General features: G+C 33.6%; 1 protein-coding gene across 2 annotated transcripts in view; it reads right to left on the reverse strand.

The window, feature by feature from the left end:
- Positions 1-2822: 2822 nt before the first annotated feature.
- Positions 2823-20846, reverse strand: part of LOC128990108 (uncharacterized) — a 402010-nt gene continuing 383986 nt past the window's right edge. Inside the window, exons 3-17 of one of the 2 annotated variants that reach the window (XM_054412372.1) lie at positions 20516-20652; positions 18366-18412; positions 17458-17573; positions 16840-16962; positions 12697-12753; positions 11779-11957; positions 11094-11312; positions 10738-10816; positions 9817-9894; positions 9192-9387; positions 8527-8672; positions 7418-7603; positions 6706-6856; positions 5694-6037; positions 2823-5096 (exon numbers count right to left, since the gene is read on the reverse strand). In XM_054412372.1, the coding sequence (XP_054268347.1) occupies positions 5046-5096; positions 5694-6037; positions 6706-6856; positions 7418-7603; positions 8527-8672; positions 9192-9387; positions 9817-9894; positions 10738-10816; positions 11094-11312; positions 11779-11957; positions 12697-12753; positions 16840-16962; positions 17458-17573; positions 18366-18412; positions 20516-20652 (2109 nt within the window). In that variant the 3' untranslated portion in view covers positions 2823-5045. Of the gene's footprint in view, positions 6038-6705; positions 6857-7417; positions 7604-8526; positions 8673-9191; positions 9388-9816; positions 9895-10737; positions 10817-11093; positions 11313-11778; positions 11958-12696; positions 12754-16839; positions 16963-17457; positions 17574-18365; positions 18413-20515; positions 20653-20846 lie in introns of both variants that reach the window. The other variant, XM_054412364.1, reaches the window with a different exon arrangement.

Consider the following 20846-nt stretch of genomic DNA (forward strand, 5'->3'; position numbering starts at 1 on the left):
ATTTTTAAATAGTATTTTAAACAACACACATTTATTGAGAGTTACTGAATTGTCCAAAGGAAGTATTTGCAATGTTATTTTCTTGAACTCTTAGAGAGCCTTTGAATGTTATTAGGCTAACGAAAAAGCGTTGTGCATGTTCACTAGTGCTACTCAGCAACGAAAATAATTTAATTTATCTCTAAAAAACATATTCTAAAGTGCACTGAGCATCAGTCTAAGAAATACTATGTAACTTTCTCATATAGTTACAAAATGCTCAAACTCGCATTGTGACATTAATTTATGAATCGGCTTATATTTCTCCAACAGTTATTCATCTGCAGAAGAAGTTCAGTGTGCTCTTATCGTGTCTAATAACATCCAAACACAAAAACCTTGCCTAAAATGGTACATATCTTGACACATTATTTGCAGTGGGCTATATTACGGACCGTGGCCGACTGGGTTGGTAACATCATTGAAAGTAACACGATATTTTGGCTGGAAGAGTAAATACTATTTAAACAGCTACTGTCATGACAGAAAGGTCATATTTCTTTTAAACTAGATCACATTATCCTTTATAAGTTGATTAAAATGCATGTAAACGTCAATATTTACGTAACAGCCAATTTAAGTCTCTTTGAAAATGCCATATTGCTATTTGATTTGCATTATTTGTTGCCAATGAAGCCACACGACCATATAAACGAGGAGGCCCCCAACCGTCGATTTCGATGGCTTTCACCTAGTTCCTTATATACCGGGTAACCGCTGTTCATGTGAAAACGGTAAAACCCAAACTCAAACGATGATGATGATGTAGCTACAACGTATTGTTTGAAATTTAACAGCTGAAAATAAGTGAAATAGAAAAGGTTTTTGGTTCAATCCATCAAATTGTAATTGGACACTAGTAAGTACTAGTGCACTTGTTGCTACCTCCCCCCTTCGGTTTCATGTATTCCTCTCAATCAGTTCAAACCTAGGAGGATTAAACATTAATGTTAATTAATGTTAAATCCTCCTAGGTTCAAACCTGAAACACCCAGATCGAAACTCGCCTGTCGTTATTTTAACATTGCCTTATTTTTTTACTATATTTTTCAAAAAAGAAAGATTATACTTATTTACTTTGGATTTTAAAAATGTGAACGTTTTATTTTATTAAAGATTTATGGTGATAGGTACGTAAATATTGTGGTGTAGTAAAGTATATTATATTGTAGTTAAGTTTTAAATTTTGAAATTTTAGGGTGAATCGAGATGAATCATTGTTTATAACATGGGTCTCTCCTACCTTAACACACATACCAAGTTTCATAAACATCGGTTGGAAAAGTGTAAAGATAAATATTTGTATGTAAAAAATACAAAATGGCGGATATCTGGTTAACGAAACGATTTTGGAAAAAATGTTATTCTTGATTTTCTGTTTATTATTTGACCCAAGGAATTATGTACTAGGTAAAGTATCTCCCCGCTTATTTTAACACCCTGTTTATGATGTATTCTTATAAGTGAAAAATGTAAGCTGGTAATACAGAAAGATGTTTTATAAATAATATGAATGTATTGGTGATCTGTATATTCATCTTTTTCTTTTTCTTAGAACTGTAAATTAAAAGTCCACTCAGCAGTCGCATCGTACGATGTAGTCTTTCCATGCGTTGCGAAATGCTAAATTTGCCGTCCTCTTCAACCCAAGTTATCTATTGAACCACTGATTGTAAAAAATTCAAAAAAATACATTTTACGCATCACACCTTTGGCTACAACTTTGCTACAGACAAAACCTCTCTAACCCAAAAACAAAAAAAAATCTCGCATGCTAACATTTTTATGTTAGAAATCACGATTTAAAACCATTTCACCATACAAATCAATTTTTATTAATTAGATCGGTAAATAGTTTAAAGTTCCAACAAAATAGTCATCGAGTAGGACTAACCAAGAAGCTCTGTGCCAAATTTCAAAATTTTAGCACAACTTTAAGTACACCAAAACATGAAATTATTGAAGTCATGCGTCGAGAGGACTATCGTTGTTTTTAACAGATTATACTTTTGACCTTCCGGCACTGTTGACTCAGTGAAACTGAACTTATATTTTATCTTATTTCGTTATATTAAAACTGCTGTTGCATTAGGTCAAATTCCCAATAAGTCAATAGCTTTAACATAGACTACGTTTTTAGCCCGGACTGTACTATTTGACTTACTGGGATTTTTGATCTACAGACACTGCAAACATTGTAGTTTTTGACCTAGCGGCACAGGTAAAAATTATTTGACCTTCCGGGACTGTTGACTTTCTGCAACGCGTCCGAACTAGTAAGTAAACAATTTAAACATAATTGAAAGGTTTGAACACTATCCCAAATTATAAGTAAAACGTACTGTCACCTCTTTTTATGCAATATAAAATCCATGGTAGAATCAAAAGTTAACTCAAAGAAAACTAAATATACAAACTAAAACAAAAACAAATCTAACAGCTGATGTATCTTCAATATTTTAAATGTGATTAAATACAGCCCTTTAATTGAGGTTCCTGCCCATAATGGAGATGACTGATATTTTTTGGGAAAGATTCATATCAAGACCTTTCATTGAAGAATGCGGTTGATAGGTGTGCAGCTTATGGGTTTCTAAAACTTTGGATCTTTGTTAGCTTTATATATAGATTCAAAATAGTTTATTATTAAATTTTATGTTACCCTTTTGAATAGTCAATCTTATTCGCTTTTGAAAATTTGTAAGGTTAAATGGGAGTCAAAATAATAACAGACATTTCTATAAAGATATAACATGTTTATTTCAGATATAAATCTTCAATATGTACAGGGATTTTACAAAATTGTCTTTACAATTGTCTACTAATGTCTAACAAACTTTAACAAAAATAAATGTCACTTTAATGGATAAATACTTAAAAGAAAAAATTAAATGCGAACTTCAACTAATTCAAGTTAAAAAGTAACATACACTTAAAACCTTTGCACAAGCCAACATATATAACATGCATGTGCTAATTGGCAGAATTTCACCCACTGAAATTTTGGTAACCACAATACGATTGCTTTTACAACTTATCACTCTCTTAACATGAAATCTTGATAGACTTTTCACCAAAATATAATAACCCTCTTTATATTTAAATCTTATTTTACATGTACACATATGTCACAGCTCAAAATAATTACAATTAAACTAATACTTACATTTAACTACATTTACATTAATTTCAACTACCAAAACATTGTACCGAATATTCGTATAAATGATTGTCCTAAATAATAAGGATACTACATTACTTAAATAAGTTTTTCTAATACATTTTAATTTCAGTTTTAAGGATACTTTCGATGACTTTCAACTTTTTCTCTAAGGGGTAAAATAAATTTTTAACTTACATCGAATTGCTGATTGAGACATAGCATGTACGTAATTTGTATGGGTGTACATCCCCTATTTACTTGCTAAAATAATTATTCAGGTTTGTTATAAAACATAAATGCAATTATTAAAAGTTGTAATAGGCTGCTTCATAGTGTCAAAAATGCTTTTAAATTATAATCCTTTAGTTATGTTTAAAAACTTTAGAAATTGTTTCTTAATAAATAAATTCTAGGCCTTAAGTATACATGCATGTAAATATATTCTAAAACAGTGCTTCAAAAATACTATGTAAAGGTCAATTAAATAATAATATCAAACACGATTTATTTTAAGAACTAGTAACATATCATTGTAAACATATTGTTTGTATAAAAAAATATTACAAAATGTATTAAGAAAAACCTAGACTATTGTACAAGGGCGTCAATAGCAGAAATTGGAATATTACTAGGAACTATGATACTATTTCAGTTGTTGTCTTATAGGTTAATCATGGCAGTTATAAGAAGTTCTCTTTAGCTTACTGTTCATATAGGTCATGAACGTATATTGAATGATAGTTTCAGAAACAGAAAGCAAAAAGATGATTTTTATGAGTACTTAATTTATACGTAGAAAATATTTGTACAGGGAAAAACAAAATCTTTCTTTCAAAGTAGATCCATTACCTTTTCTAAGGTTACACCTAAATCAATAACAAATCAAATATTTATTTCTCTCTATACACAATATTATCATTAGACTACTTAATAAAATTAAAATTTTAACTACACCTTTAATATTTACAAATTAATATATCACTACTTTGGTTTGGAACACTGTAAAACAGTACAATGCTTAAAAACTGTTGTAAAAGGATTAAACACTGCAATAAATAGTAATACTTTATCATAAATAATTTACATATTCTTGGATCACTTTGGTATACATTATCTAAAATAAATCTACACTATATAAATTTACATTTATAATGCTAAATACAGAATAAAGTCCAAATTTGGACAAACTCAAAATATGAAAGACTTGTCTTATAGGGATCAGGAAGTTATATAGTTTGGGTGTTGGTTTGTCACTTTGTGTAACTGTAGTTGAAGAAATTGAACAAAGATTGTTCAATTTGAATATTTTACTATGTAAATTTTTTGATTGCAAGATTTTAGAACGCATTTTCTTTTTAAAGTAACCGTTTTTAATAAGTTTTAAATATTACAAAAATACAAAATAAAGTCAAGGCCCTACTTTATAAACTATTGGATAACTGGTGGGATAGTGAATCAAAATATGTTATTCATCTGTTACTAATGATTTGGTTAAACATTTTTAATATTGATTATTCAAATACAATTAATTAAGTGAAATAGTACAGAAATTCTGAAATCAGAATACGGTTCATAAAAGGGACAAAACATCAATAAAGAGTAAAGAAAAGAAATACAAATTCAATGCACATATTTTAAGGTTATGCACAATATAGCATTTTTGGTTGATATGATGTAATCAGGTTTGACATTTGACATTGAACTATATATCCCCAAGTAAAAATTAATTAAATTATTCACTTTGATATCAAAATATAGATTTCAATTGGCTTTGTTGTATTTGACACCGCAGTCAGTCAGAGGGTGAAGAAAGTTGTTGGGTAAACCTCTTCACCAACCGGTGTTATGTTTTTCCGACTGGAATGGACGCTTTCTCGTTTACTTGAAAAATCATCTGTGGACAAAACAGATGACCGAAAATTAAAAAAAGGAAAATTAAAAGACAAATACACGAGTTATAATAATCAGACAAAAATGCCAAACGGGAGTGTAAATAAAGTTAACTAATTAAATCTAACTAATTACGGTATATCATAAATTTGCTTTTCATTCAAAATCTTATTGAATGTTTAATGGTGACTGGATTAGTCAATACTTTATTTTAATAAATCAATATGGACTCGAATGTGATGGCAAATACATTTTATGCCAATTTGTTAAGTTATTTTAGATTTAAATATGTTATGTTTTAAAATATACATGTTTTTTTTTTATTTACTAATTTGAATTATACTACAAGACAAGTTAATATAATTTGGTTAAACTAGAACAAATGCCTTTTCAAGCTTCTAATTCGTCTAGTCTCCCACAAGTCTTTGTATATTTTCCTCAACAGACAGATGATGAAAGAAGATCAATCCTTCCTGTCAGAGATATAATGGCCGACGTAGCTACGTGTCGGACTCTCTATGAGCGTTGCCTTGCTCCCACTCCTACGTTGCTTGTTTCTAGTCGCGTTGTGATTGGATGACGACAGGGAGCTAGAACTTACCCCTGAGTCACTAGACTTCTCGCTCAGTGTTGAGCAGTTGCGGTTCTGAGGGTTGCCGCTTTCACAGCTCAGGTCTTGCCCGATGTACTTGACGACTCCTACTTTCTCCACCACCGTGTCTCCAGCTGTCTTCTCACTAAACACGTCCATTTCCAGGGTGTGGCTGGACCGCAGAGGGATGTTTGGTAGGTAGGTCTGCTGCATTACTTGAGCAGCTTCCTTACAGTTGATTGTAGCTGTTGTGGTGTTTTCACTTACACCAAGGTTGTTTGCTTGGGTTTCATTTTCAGTTCCGCACTGGGAATTTTGTCCCTCGTCTGCACTGCTTCCACATTCGTCTGGAGCTAGAAAACAAGTTTTGTTTAGGTTTGTTAATTCACAAAAATAGATGAAAAATATTAAGAATCATGTAAAGTAGACCTAGTTGCGATAAATATTAACTGAAATGAAGAAACAAGGTAGTTGGATAATAATGACTTCTTCCCCCTGAAAGATGATGATAACTATACATTGACGTTATGTTATAATTCATTATGCTTGTTCCCCTCAGTTCTAGTGAGTCGGTGGCTTAGTCGGTAGCGTTGCGGACTTCGGGCACAAGGCAGTAGTGTCGTGGGTTCGGATCCTGGTCACTGCCGATAACATTTTATCAGTACAGTTCAACTTTGTACTGTACCGGCTCACTCCTTGCTTTGCTGTAAACGATCCACGCACGGGCGCTTAGTCTATGTGGATGGGCAAATGCAAGGTTAAAAGAGGCCGCCAACCTCTTAAAAAAAAATAATTATAATGAATAAAAAGCATTATATCTTTGTTCATCCCTGTTTCTAGATTTTATTCTAGATATATAAATTATATTCACAGTAGCTTAAGTTGACATTTGACTCTCAGAAAAAAACAAGTCATAATTTTACTGCCAAATTTTATAATAGTTTACTCACATTTTTTTAAATACCTCTTTGCTTGCATATTATGTTTTTATTAAAGGCTCATGATAAAGTATAATACTCACATTCATATTCATTAAGTACTTGTACAGCTGCTAGTATCTTAGCTCGCTGTTGTAGGTCATGGATGTTCAAATAATCTAAGTCTGCCTCCTTGATCTCACAGAAAGCATCCAAGTCTTCATATCCATTGAGAACAAACAGAGACATGTGATCCTGAAACATAATAGAATGCATTGAAGAATTATTATTATGTATGATTATAAAACTTAATAAAAATTATTTCTCTACTTTTTATTTATTTATTCTCGGATGTCATTACTTCTCTTCAGTATTATTGGGTTCTTTAACACTGATAATTCTTGGTAAACAATAAACCATGATTGGGACAGAAAGTCCTAATATCTACTCCAGCTACAGAAAGAATGATAATGCTGGACTGCTTTTTAATAGTATGTTAAGTAGTTACATTTTTGTTAAAAGAAAATGAAAGTAACTATTTATTTTATACATCACAGTAAATAATCTTGAGTCCAACAAATAATAATAGTATGATTGCAAATAGGATTTCATAGGCTCATTTAATGTTGATAAATTTAAATATTGTTTTTATACTTTTCTGCTATACCAATCAGCTCCTAATGCTTAACCTTTATTATTATCACATAATTGAGAACAATTATTCATTGATGGGATTGGTCCTTGGGAGAGACTTGGCCAATGTTTCTGCGCTCTAACAACTAAAATCACAGTAAACAGTATCCTAGTGTAGTGTACCTCCATATGTATGGTTCTTAACATTTGCTCCAATGTCTGGGGTCTGTGTCTGCAAGGCCGTGGTCTCAGTGAAGACTCTGTGAGCAGCTCTACATTGATGAACTTGAAGTTACCAACTCTGCCGTGAGCTCGCCCCCGCCATAGCCCACTGGCGTTCATTGATAAAACCTCAATCGTATCTCCTTTCTGGAATTGATAGAGGGGTTTATCTAGCAATATTCTAGTATTGTATTTTTAATTGCATTATTAAGTAAAAGATTGAAAGATTAAAACCATATAAAGTATTTATTATCTTTTTCATCATAATTTCAATTTATATTTCTTTTTTGGGGACAGGCTTCTTTCCCGATAGTACAGTTTAGCTAATCACAGCTTGTTCTACACACTCAGAACTGAGACTTTTGCCCTAATGATAAAGTTTATAGTATTCTGATATAAAGTTTATAGTATATTGATTGTCAGGGATAGCATTTGAAACCTAGATGTACAATGCAACTGTCTGCTTGCAATGTTGAGCGGAGCAAACGTAGTACCACAAATTGTTGCGGATGATCTTGATTTCACATAAATTGGTGTCTATACTTACAATACAGTATCTAAAGTCAACGCTACATCTGGTTAACGTGAACAAGATGTGTATGTGCAGTATTTAAAGTGAATGCTACATCCGGTTCACATCAATGGGTGTCTACTTGCAGTATCTAAAGTCAATGGTATATAGACCTAATAAGTTATTCATTTTGTAGTATATTATACTCAACAGATTAAGCAAATTATGAAAAATATAAATTCACTTAGAGCAATGCTACGAAGTCTGATTTTTATGATTTCAGATTCATCCCCACCGTAGTTGGTTACTATGACATTATTAAATTTCATCCGGATCACTTCAGCCTTTAGAAGGAGTATTTCGAAAACAATAGCTGGAGCATAGTACAAGGGCTATGCTTGTTCCGCTCAACAACTTCTATACTTCAGAAACCAGAAAACAATTGAACTGTATAATGATGCAATTATTAACAGATTAGTCTTACTGAAAGGTAGGCCTACTTCAAGTTTATACTACCCCATGGAAAAATAGAATATATAGTAAACATTTAGGCACAAACCTTAAACTTGAGAACATCTTTGTCATAAGGACTTGGTGTGTAATCTACAAGGGCTCTTGCTCTGGCGATGACAGTTAACTTGTCAGACGGACTGTGGGACTCCTCAGAACTTGGGTTGGACGAGGGAGGTACCAGGGCTTGTGTACCTGCAAAGAAGTCATTACTGTATCTGGCCGGTGACAAACCACGTTACAACAGAACACAATAACATGCACTATAGTACCGTACCCAGAAAAATATGGGTGGATTTGGTTTGCTACCTTAATAAAAGTATTATAAATATGGTAAACTTCCAAATCCACATTCCAATCTTACATCGTGACTTCATTTTAATTGTATCCACATAATTTACTTTGATATCATTCTTATGGTGGCTGTTGAACATGTAACTATGGATTGCTGAATCGTGAGTGTAATTATAATAAACTAACTAAAACCACAACCGGTATACTTCCTTGAGCTCCATATTAACTTATGAGCATCATCGTAAATTTCAACCTTCTTTCAATCGTAAATATTTTAACCATGATCATTCCCACTAAATTCACTTTATTGATGACAATAATCACTAAAATTTCAGAAAATAATTTCTTAAACTTGCTGACCCTTTAGTAACTAAATCTACCCTCATTTAAGATGGCAACACTATTGAAAGGCATACTCACTGGATCCGCTGGGCAGACTCTCAGCTGAGCTGTGGTGGGCCACCTCGGGAGACCTCTCCTTGTGGTGCCTGTGGTGATGGTGGTTGTGGTTGTGATGGTGGTGATGATGGTGAGGGTGTCGGGAGGATATTACCTTGCCTGTGGTGTTGTCACCCTTCAACCCTCTCACTCTGTGGGCCATGGAGCTGTTCCCACACTGCAATCATTTGTAAATCAGAAATTTCATCAATAATTGATCATAAAACAATGATGATTTAGCCCAAATGAATTACTATCCCACAACAATAATACAGACAATTAAACTTCATCTGAATTGGTGTTACAATGTCTGTTTTAAAGTGTTAAATTCTATATTTATTGTTTTTTAAACTCAGGTTTTATTTGCAATGATAATGTTTTATGATAGACATTAGCTAAGACCTAGTCAACAATATATATCTTGCATACAAAATTGCAATTGCAATGGAAGAATATACTTTTCGAGTATATTATTTCAATGTATAAACTTTAACATGACTTGCAGATCCTGGCTTATAAGGTAGACAAATTTTATATTCTGTTGAGTTGACTGAGCAAGGTGTATAAACAGAGTAGGTATTATAATTTATTGATTAAAGTTACTTACAGAAGAATGCACAGTGACTAACTCATCTTGTTCAGCGTAGTCAGAGCTGTGGCCGGGAGAAATGGCAGACTCTACTCCCTGTTAACACAAAACAACAATATGCATGTAGTAGTTTACATGAAAATGCTAAAGTGATTTTAAGTTACATATCCCATTCAAGAAATTACAAAACATATCCAGATTAACATCTCAGAAACATCTTGATATATTAAATGTGATTCAAACTGGAAACTAAGACACTAAAATTAAATTCATGCAACAAACAAGAGAGGTAAGAAACAAGTCGCTCATAAATGCCAAGGAGTAACAGAGATTCCTAAGTCTTTATTACAAGGAATCTCAGTAGATGGCACAAGACTGTTCTGTGACAGTTTATTAGAGTCTTGTTATAACCGCAATGTCATAAACTGCTTTACTACTGTACTTGGCAACTTTGCCCTCTCATAACTTGAGGAGGAATCATTTACTGTATCCCTGCTTGTGTTAGGGGGCCTTTGATACTTGCTACTCATATCGGGAAAGTTAATAACAAAGATACCTTTGAGAGGAATTCATTTTACTTCCATTTAGCGAATGTGTAATATTCTGATGTAGATACTTTTTAAACTCGAATCTACACAGAAGTTTCACTTGCTCAAAAAATAAAGTTTTATGATTTTATGTTTGTTAATATTATCTTAATAATAGTATTAAATACAGGATAAAAGAAATCATGAAACCATTTTTTTAGGAAGTGACAAAGGAAGTAATTATCTATAGGATGTAACAAAAACATAATTTAGCAACAAAAAAAATAAATAGTGTATACTTCCACAAAAAATGATTATAAAATAAACTATGTAAACAAATGTTCATAAAAACAATGTGATTAATTCTATTTTAATTCCAATAATGATTATTGGCGTTGTGTTGGCTACTTACATTGTATGATCGTAACCTCTGGTAGGGATCAGTGGTTTCTGATCGACTTGTTTCCATGGATAGAGAGGAGAGCCTTGAACTAAAAACCGTTAACACTTTATTAGAAATATTGAATAAGCATAAATTCGAAATATTCAAGATTATTTAAAAACTATTGTCTGAATTTGGCATAAAAGTTTATATTGACAATAATTAATTGAAACAAATTTTGGCTTAATAGTACAAAGATGTATTTGAGCAACATACAAGCTGGATACCTTTGTTGTCTTGGAGGTACAAGAGGATTTTTGAGTGGTCTCTTGAAAAAAAACCTTAAAAACTCCAAAGGCACTAAAGATATTTTTAAAGACCCTCACCAAATGCTCTGGACGTCGGAGGCAGCATAATCTCCACTCTCTCTATGGTTTCGTGCATGTGTGAGCGGGATGAGCGTGGGAGGGTATGGACCAGACTGGGGTAGCAACAACCCTCTCTGGTGGTGAGGAAGGGAGATGTCTCCTGCGCTACGGAGGGAAATCACAGCACTCTCGCCAGAACTGCGGCCGTCAGTGCGCACGTTCAGTGTAAAACACACCCTGAATACGGAGAATATTGTCAGTATAAGGATAAGTGAAGTTTACTAAGCTAGTGTAGCAGCTAGTGTAGATTAGCTATTGGCAGGCATATTTCATGTGGAACAAGAACCTTGTGAGAAGGTAGATTCATGTGATAAAAGTATCATTTGCATGTGCATAGTAAGTCTGTTATTTACTGCACTCATATTGCAAGAGGAACAATCTTGGTCTTTTTATAAACCGAAAAAGACTTCAGTTTCTCAGTTTTCCAGCAAAAGTATAAGTATGCCTTGAAGCTTCTTGTCTTTCTCAAGAACCTTGTAATAAGCTCAAGGTACATTTTTAAGATACAACAAACTAAACCAGTGAAAACATAAAACTACTTGGGAGAAAAAGCAGGTTTCAAACTGTTTACTTAGAAACACTTTCATTTCATGTTTGAAATGTTAAAGAGATCTCGTAAAGGGTAGCATTGTTTTTCTTGTACCTGCTGTTGTTAGCAGTGTCGGCCATCAAGAAGTCCTCTGGGTCGCTCTCGTAAGGAGGTTCGTCGTACCAGTGCTGGCCGAGCCTCTGCATCTCGTCATCGTACATGTACGTGTCATCACTGGAGCGGTTGCGCTGACGTCCCAGCTGCAGCAGTCCTTGTCGGATATCCCTCAAGATCTGGGGAAACCATTCAAATACAACCACAAGTCTAGCAAATTGTTTCCTAAATTTGTATTATTCTACCCATTTTATTTAGTATCATGAAAGTAAATTTGGTTTATTTGTATGTGTGTTGATATTAGAGGCAATTTTAGCTTTTTTTATTAAGGTCAAAAGCATGGACTGATATTATTTAACGTTGGCCAGTTAAAATAAATTATTAAAAATTCCTAGCATAATACAAAATTATTTCATTTTTTATGTGATAAACTAGTGTCATTAATGTTAATTTGTGTAACAGTGAAATTGCAGACAATATCTCTAAATGTCTATTGAACTTAACTTGAAAAAGTCTATTGAAAAAATCACTTGGACTGTTATTCTCTTTTATTCAAAACTATTAAATACATCACAGTAAAAGTAGGTATTTGTAAAATAAATTTTATATAAAAAGTATTTTGACCAATATAAATGTTGACGATGTATTAAATATAAATACTGATATACTATGAGATCATTGAGAATAATAAATGAAAGTTGTAAAGACATATAATACTTTAGTGTATATATTTTACTTCTATGTTAACTAATGAATACAGCAATAATTTTAAATGTTCAATTTATAATAGTTAGCACCATATTTTATGTTGAGTTTAGTAATAAGCAGAATGGATAAATAAGTTATAATTTATGAAATGATTTACAAAAACTATCAGCAAACCTTTAAGCAAAATACAATAATAAAGTATATATTTACCTCTTCATGTTCTCTGTCAAAGCGTTCTTTCTTTTTCAGAGCTTCTTGAATTTTTAGCTGTAAAAACAATGTCAATGTTACAAGGATGCCACTATTTTACAACAGAAAATAAAAGGAGGGAGATGGAATTTGTAAAGTAAGTTTATCATACACATATATTTGGTTACATGGAAATTAGTGAGATACAACAGTTCTTTATGTTTTGCTATATTTTTAATACCAGTAATAATTTTAATATGGCCAAACTCAAGTCTTCATAAGGTTTAACAGTTATTAAGATTAAAATAATTAATAATTTAGGCCAAAAATGAAAAAAAAAAATCTTGCATACGGTGTAAAATAGGTTAATAAATTGTTAACATGACAAAACTATACAGATACAAATAAGCTATTTGTTAGTAGGAACTTTTTTAAACAGTACTAAATAGTATTGTTGCCAAGCCAGATTCTATACCAACGGTTAACTCTTCCTTTGACTTCAGCATATAATATAGAATGGAAAAAACATTATAGCAATAATTTATACTTTCCAGTTCTATAATAAACAATATATTATCAAAACTATAAATTGGCATAGTATTATTTATTGTTATCATACAGGATGAACTTTTATATTATTTTTCTATAAATTATATTCATTTAAACTTTATTATTTTAATAATAGTAAAATTCTATTGGGACCTATATCATTTATCATGTATGATGTTTTATTAAGGTTCATCATATTTATCTTATATATTTAAAAAAACTGTGTTTTTCTTTTCCGACTACGTTTGGCTGGCTCTTCTACCCGGCCGATTTTCATGATTGAGGTCTCAAATTGAAGGTATGCACGCATCGATTTGCCACCAAACATCAGCATATAATTATCTATAGTATCACTTGGTTTATATGTAAACGAAATTTGCTCTCCATGTATTTCTTATGGGAGGTAAATTTGGTTTCTTTTTGCCGAGTTCGTTTGGCTCCCTTACCCGACCGATCTTCATGGTTAAGGTCTCAAATTGAAGGTATGCACGCACAAATTTGACATCAAGCATTGACATGTATTTATCTATAATCCCACTCAGGTTATACGTAAACGAAATTTGCTCTCCATGTATTTCTATGGGAGTTAAATTTGGTTTCTTTTTGCAGAATTCGTTTGGCTCTCTTACCCGACCGATCTTCATGGTTGAGGTCTCAAATTGAAGGTATGCACGCACAGATTTGCCATCAAGCATTGGCATGTAATTATCCATAGTATCACTCGGTTTATACGTAAACAAAATTTGCTCCCACATATTTCTTATGGGAGTTAAATTTGGTTTCTCTTTCCTGAGTTCGTTTGGCTCTTCTACCCGACCGATCTTCATGATTGAGGTCTCAAATTGAAGTCATGCACGCAAAGATTTCACATCAAGCATCGGCATATACTTACTTACCTACTGTATTACTCGGCTACAAAAATAATTTAATTAATTTTCAAACTCTTACATCAATTCAAGATGTATTTCACCAGTTATAATTATATTATCCTATATATTTTGGTCTAAGAGTTTTCAGTGAAATATCGGCTTTTATTTAAGCGATTAAGATACTGTATTACCTAATACAGTATCTTCATCCCTCAATCAAAAATCATAAATTTGATTTTTTTTTCTGGGATATTATATTTATTTTAACGCTGCGGAGCAGCATGGGTTCTCTAGTATAAATCCTATACTCTAATACGAGCAATGTTTGCTTGCTTGCACAAAGATCTCGAAAACGGCTCCGACGATTTTCTTCAAATGTTGTAAATAGTTCATTTCTGGCCTAAAAACGAGTTTCATGCAGTTAGAACTGCCAACAAAAATCTAATTACGTAGAAAAATGAAACTGAAAATCACATTTTTTTAACATTAGTCTTATGGGTTGCTAGGTAACCATGTTGGCTGAATTAAATAACAAGGAAAAAGTAAACAAAAGACTTGAAGTTGTAGCATGTGTTCATAATAAGCCAACTACCCACAGTATACTAGCAAATTACAAATACAGTACAAAAGGAAAAACATCAATAATTGTTAATATTGAGCAAAGATTATACTTAAGATTAATCGATACATTGTAGTCAAGGGTAGCAGTGCGAAGTCTAGGATCTGTTTATGACGAATACATTAACCCTCCAAGTGTCCATAGTTTAGGCCTTAATGTCCACCTATTTTTGGCGCATTTGCAAGGTTTTATTAAAACGGATCTGAGAAGCTTAAAACAATGTTAATTCTAATGTTCTATATACCATTTTGTTTGGAAAATCATGGGCTTCAATATTATATATAAAACATAAGGAACATTTTTTCAAAAAAAAAATTTTTAGGTAAAAAAAAATACAATTTCGAAAATTTTCAAAAAAAAAAATAAGTTCGCGCTCAATGAAATTTTATAAATTATAGGCCTACAAATATTTGAAAATAGCCACTTTGTTCTAAATTTTATGAGGATTACAAATATATAATAATATAAGGAAGGAGATTTGCAAATAAATAAGTTATGGGCAAAAAACAGATTTCAGTACATAGCGTTTAGCTAAGAATGCATAGCCTAACCATAGCTAGGAATCTGGCTGATAATTTACATCAATATCACTACCTACTTCTTCAGGATCATCAACCAGCACTTCAAAACCACTTAAATCTTCTTATAATGCAACACGTATATCACTACTTTTGATTTTTAATACTAAAACAATGATAAACGTAATAAAACACATCAGTCATCGGTCCGAGGGTAACCTAGCTGTTTACAAATACACGCCCACGCACGTCAGCTGTCTGCTACAATTAATTACGATCGGCTCAGAGAAAAAAAAGCGCTGAGACAGACATCTGGAGAAAGCTTAGAATATTACGGAAAGAACGATACCTAACTCGATCCAGTTCAATCCGATTCAGTCAGTCATAGAGCCTTCGCCGTAAACGATGTCTGCTTGTCGAAAAATCGACAAGTAACACTACACAAAGTGTGCTGCTTGTCGAATTTTCGTCAAGTAACACTGGGAGGGTTAAGGTAGCTGCAATCCTAAAATGCTATGGGAAGGGAAGGAAACAGGTCCGTGACGTAGGAAGTAGTGAAGTAAGTAGTAAAGGCAATCATAAAATGCTATGGGAATAGAGGGAAACAGGTCCGTGACGTAGGAAGTGATGAAGGAAGTAGTAAATGCGAGCAGTCCGGAGTGTGGGGACTGTTTATGACGATAAGATTAGGGTATCTGCAATCCTAAAATGCTATGGGAAGGGAGGGAAACAGGTCCGCGACGTAGGAAGTGGTGAAGGAAGTAGTCAAGGCGAGCTGTCCGGAGTGTTGGAACTATTATGACGATTAGATACGGGTATGGGATATCCTAAAATGCTATGGGAAGAGAGGGAAACAGGTCCGCGACGTAGGAAGTGGTGAAGGAAGTAGTCAAGGCGATCTGTCCGGAGTGTGGGAACTGTTTATGACGATTAGATTAAGGTATCTGCAATCTTTAAATGCAATGGGAAGGGAGGGAAACAGGTCCGCGACGTAGGAAGTGGTGAAGGAAGTAGTCAAGGCGAGCTGTCCGGAGTGTGGGAACTGTTTATGACGGTTAGATTAATGTATCTGCAATCTTTAAATGCAATGGGAAGGGAGGGAAACATGTTTGCGACGTAGGAAGTGGTGAAGGAAGTAGTAAAGGCGATTAGTTTGGAGCATGGGAACTGTTTATGACGATTAGATTAACGTATCTGCAATTCTGAAATGCCATGGGAAGGGAGAAAAACAGGTCCGCTACGTTGGAGGTGGTGAAGGAAGTAGTCAAGGCGAGCTGTCCGGAGTGTGGGAACTGTTAATAACGATTAGATTAAGGTATCTACAATCCTAAAGTGCTATGGGAATAGAGGAAAACAGGTCCATGACGTAGGAAATGGTGTAGGACGTTGTAAAGGCGAGCCGTGTGGAGTTTGGGAACAGATTTATGTATCTCCGATACTAAGACTGCTTTCAGAGTGAACTAACGATTTTCTCCGAGCAAAGCTCGGTCCCCAGGTACTATGATTTAATCCCCAACAAATGTTATTAATGATTTGGATATACTTGATCAAAACAGTAATGTATTGTTCAAGCATAGGATAGATAGATATGTTATCCAAGCATACTGACCCTGTGTATTGTCTCCTCAAAGGTGTTTGGAGAGTTCTGGTTCTTTGGCAGATACCTGAGCCGATCATAGTCCATGGGGGGCAGGAGGGTAGGGGGTGTGTCGAGGTTGTCAGGGGTTCCTCCCTACACAAACAAGGGTTTGGTTTTAAACTAACAAGTTAAAAATAGTAGAAATGCTCTGAAAAAACTAATAATGTAATATAATGACATAAATATTTAAAACATTCACATAGCTAAAGAAAAATAAGTGACAATTTTTTTTTCTTAAACTCCAAAACTATATCCTTCAACGTCAACCCTTAAAAGTATTTCAACATTGATCATTTTTGGCCTCCAAAAATTTAGATAAAATATACAAGAAAGCAAAAAATACGAATAGTTGAAAAAACACAAGTAAAGACGGATGGCATGACACAACAAGTAGAGAGCGAACCTTGTGTCCTCACAGATGTCAGGAGATTTGCAGCTTCTGCTGTGAGAGGGAAAGAGAGAAAACTCATGATTATGATGAAGAAGTCATGTGCGGTAATTAAAATTAAAAATAGGTTCGGTAAAATTATCTTGGGGGTTATACAAGAAATGATTACACGGAAAATGCTGAAAATTATCGCAACTTACCCTGCTCATAGTCATGTGCTGCTGTTGTTGCCTGGGCGAAGAAGACTTGTCTTTCCTGTGCGTCGTCAAATGCCTCAAAAACCTCGTGAAACTTGTTCTCTTCTTACCAGGTCGCTCTGAGGATGGACAAACAATAATAAACACTTGAACAATATGAGATTCATTGGTCTAGAGTACTAAGAAGTTAATTTTGATGGAATGATTGGAATGAATGGAAAGTACTTTCAATTTGAACAAAAATAGAAGTTTTGAACAAAAAGTTTTAAATGTATAGTTTACATAATAATGAAGTAAACTTAAACCTAATTGGGTCGGGAAGGTAATTTTACAATACTTGGGAACAGAATGTTATGACTGATTCCACTCTAATCTGAGTAAACTTGGAAATAATTAAGAACCCAATTTTTTTAAATACTTCATTTCTAGACACATTGATCATTTGTTTGATACATCAATAATTCCTGCCAACCTGATAACAACATAGCAAAGTTAAGTAATTTGGATACCATTTTGGATATTTATTTACAAAAGTAAAGACAAATTTGGCTCATGTCACTCACACACTTGGGTGGGGCCGATGCCGCAACAGAATTTGGGGAGTCGTATGACAGAAAAGACTTTTAGTACGTTTTTGAGCACTAGCCTATAGCTAGAAACTACGTTGTGTTACAACTTTTACTAGTTTACTCCTATACACACGAGCAAAAGAAACGATGCATTTACTTTTGATGAAACATAAAAAAATTATAAAGTACGGGCAATTTATGCACATTTTTACACCCAAGCAACTACGATCTCATAACCGTAGAAATTGATTCGTAGAATCACATAATTTGTCATCATAACAAAGTCAGAGTGTGAGTGACATGGGCTACTGCTACTGTCAACTAGTCTTCTACTTTACTCACCATTTGGAGGAAACTCATAGAAGTAAGCTGATCTTGGACTCAAACAGCTATAAAAAAGAAGATAATTAGGTTAGAAATATTAATAGTAGATGTTAGATTATACTTTTATCAAACATACAATGTGGTAATTCATGTGTGAATTTATATACAATTTGACCTATAGGCTCTATAGTTTATTACTAAAACAAAAATAAGTTTTTTGCATTATGATTGATTCAATAAATGTTTACTATATGATAAATTAGTTATTAGTTGCGATAAATTATGTTGTGGTGGTCAATATTTTCCCTCTGCGTTGGTGAGAGGGCTATCAAAGTTGGCGGAAGACCGGAGTGGGAGTGTCAAGGGGGAAGTGTTGATTGCAAACAGTAATTACCTAACGTAATTGCTATTTGCAGCCAAACATTATTGGACTTGCCCTTTCGGGAATATCAAAACTGTCAAATTGAGAAGAAACGATATACAAATGCAAATCAATATGCATAGGATAGACATATATTTCAACACTAATCACAAATATTGATATTTAATCATTTATAATATTTTGGTAGTTTAATTTTAAGTGACTGCAAGTATAGTGCTAAAAAATAGAAATTGCAATGCAGGTTGATTAAAATGGATATAAATGTTCTTAGTAGGGGGATACACTTTCAGTTTGGGTTTTGGTAATATCAGAAGTTTCAGTAAAATAGTTAGGCTAATATTCAGCTAAGGGAAAACCTGTTACTGTACAAGATTCACAAAAAACATCCACCACTTTACACGAACAAAAAAGGCCTGAAATAATGTCGTGGAAAAATTAAGAAGAAATAAAGTAAGAAAAATAAGAGTATAATACGGTAAAAATGTAACATAACGCAAATGTTTATGGAAGCTAGATGTTTATAAAATACCTAATGAATTTAAGGTATATATTTGTATACAAAAGAGCTATCAATCTACAGTATTGTGTAAAAACATACAGAAAATTAAACGTTTTTTTTAACTCTAATTCAACATCCATCCGGTATTATAATGATGATTGAGGACACAGAGGTAAGTCAGGGCTACAGATATACAGGTAAGTACTGAACGAGGACTGTCCGTAAACAATGGTCTCCATCCCGAGCTCCAGTCATTGCCGAGATACTTCAAATCTGAGATTAGCAACACGCTTTTCTTGAAATCAAGTCAACTCGTTTATTAACACAAATTTTTATAGTGGTTTATTTTTATTTCAACAGGCTTGGTTCAAGTTTGATAAAGTGCCAGTGAGTTGAAAAGTGTTATGCCGTTGTTTAATGTTTAGGAATTGGCAACGTGTGTGAATTGCACAATGTGTATTAGGTTTTTACAGAATAGTCACATTGAGAAAATTCCTGTTTCACAAATCATGTTAGAGACTTGTAGGATGTAAATAGATGGTAATATAAACATATTTGAATAGAAACATTATTTAAGGCCGTATATATTTCTTAGTATTTTTTTTAGTTCAAACATCATTTTAGTCTGCTGGCTCTCACATCCCCAAATAGGAACGGCGTATGCTTAAGTGAGGATAAATGAGCCAATAGTATGCCGTCAGCAGTATCTCAATTCTCCAGTTTCTCATTGTGTCTGAGGTTAGGCAAACGGAAATAACAGAACTGAGTTTTTTTATGTATTAGGTATGGTCATGAAAACTAAGACTCTTGTCTATGAAGAATCCAATGAGACATTTGACGTGTCTTCATCTACTATTTTTGCCGGTTTTGATCGATAAGCGAAGATTAGTCCCGTTTTAGTAGCCAAAGAATTTGTAGGATTTGTCTTAATTGTGTTTGGAGAATTTATTGGTTTATTTGTATCAACGCTCCCATCAAGTATGAATTGAGTTTTGAGTTCAGATTTCTGATATCTAAGGCGTCAATCGATTGAAGTCAACTGCCAGGTATCGGACGGAAAGTGTTCTGAAGTAAAAAATGTGCGTAATTGTGTGCAGTGGTTGGGGGTAGCCGGGGGTAGCCTATAGGTTTGTTTAAGATTAAATCAGCAAGTTTTGAAATTGCTCACTTAACCGCAACAGGAGATTAACGGAGACTCTAATTGACGGATGGCCCTCGCGTATAAAACTGATTAAATTTTTTCCCAAGTTATTATTATTGGTTATTAGTGTTGTTGGTAGTACTCACTTTTGGTAGTTCTGTCTAGGGGTGATGACTAGTTTTGCTTGTTGTTGTTGTCTCTGCAGCATTTGTTTACCGTAGACACCGTAGCCGGCGAACCCGTATATCTCGTCCTCCTCCTTGTCACTCAGGCAGCTCGACGGCTACGGACATACCACGGTGCAACAATATCAACTTACAGCCAATAGTCTACCTCTCATCATACAACACTTAATTGTAAACCACACAATACGACCTTGTCACAGGTATAGACTTTTAGCCTAATAATTAAGCACATAATCAATTAAGGTCAAAATTCACTGTATGATAAAAAAACCAAACTTATAGCAATGCTAGT

This window comes from Macrosteles quadrilineatus, unplaced genomic scaffold, assembly GCF_028750875.1.
Source record: "Macrosteles quadrilineatus isolate MER2022 unplaced genomic scaffold, UCM_ALF_1.0 Scaffold_1__1_contigs__length_201487025, whole genome shotgun sequence".
In the NCBI taxonomy this organism is placed as follows: domain Eukaryota; kingdom Metazoa; phylum Arthropoda; class Insecta; order Hemiptera; family Cicadellidae; genus Macrosteles; species Macrosteles quadrilineatus.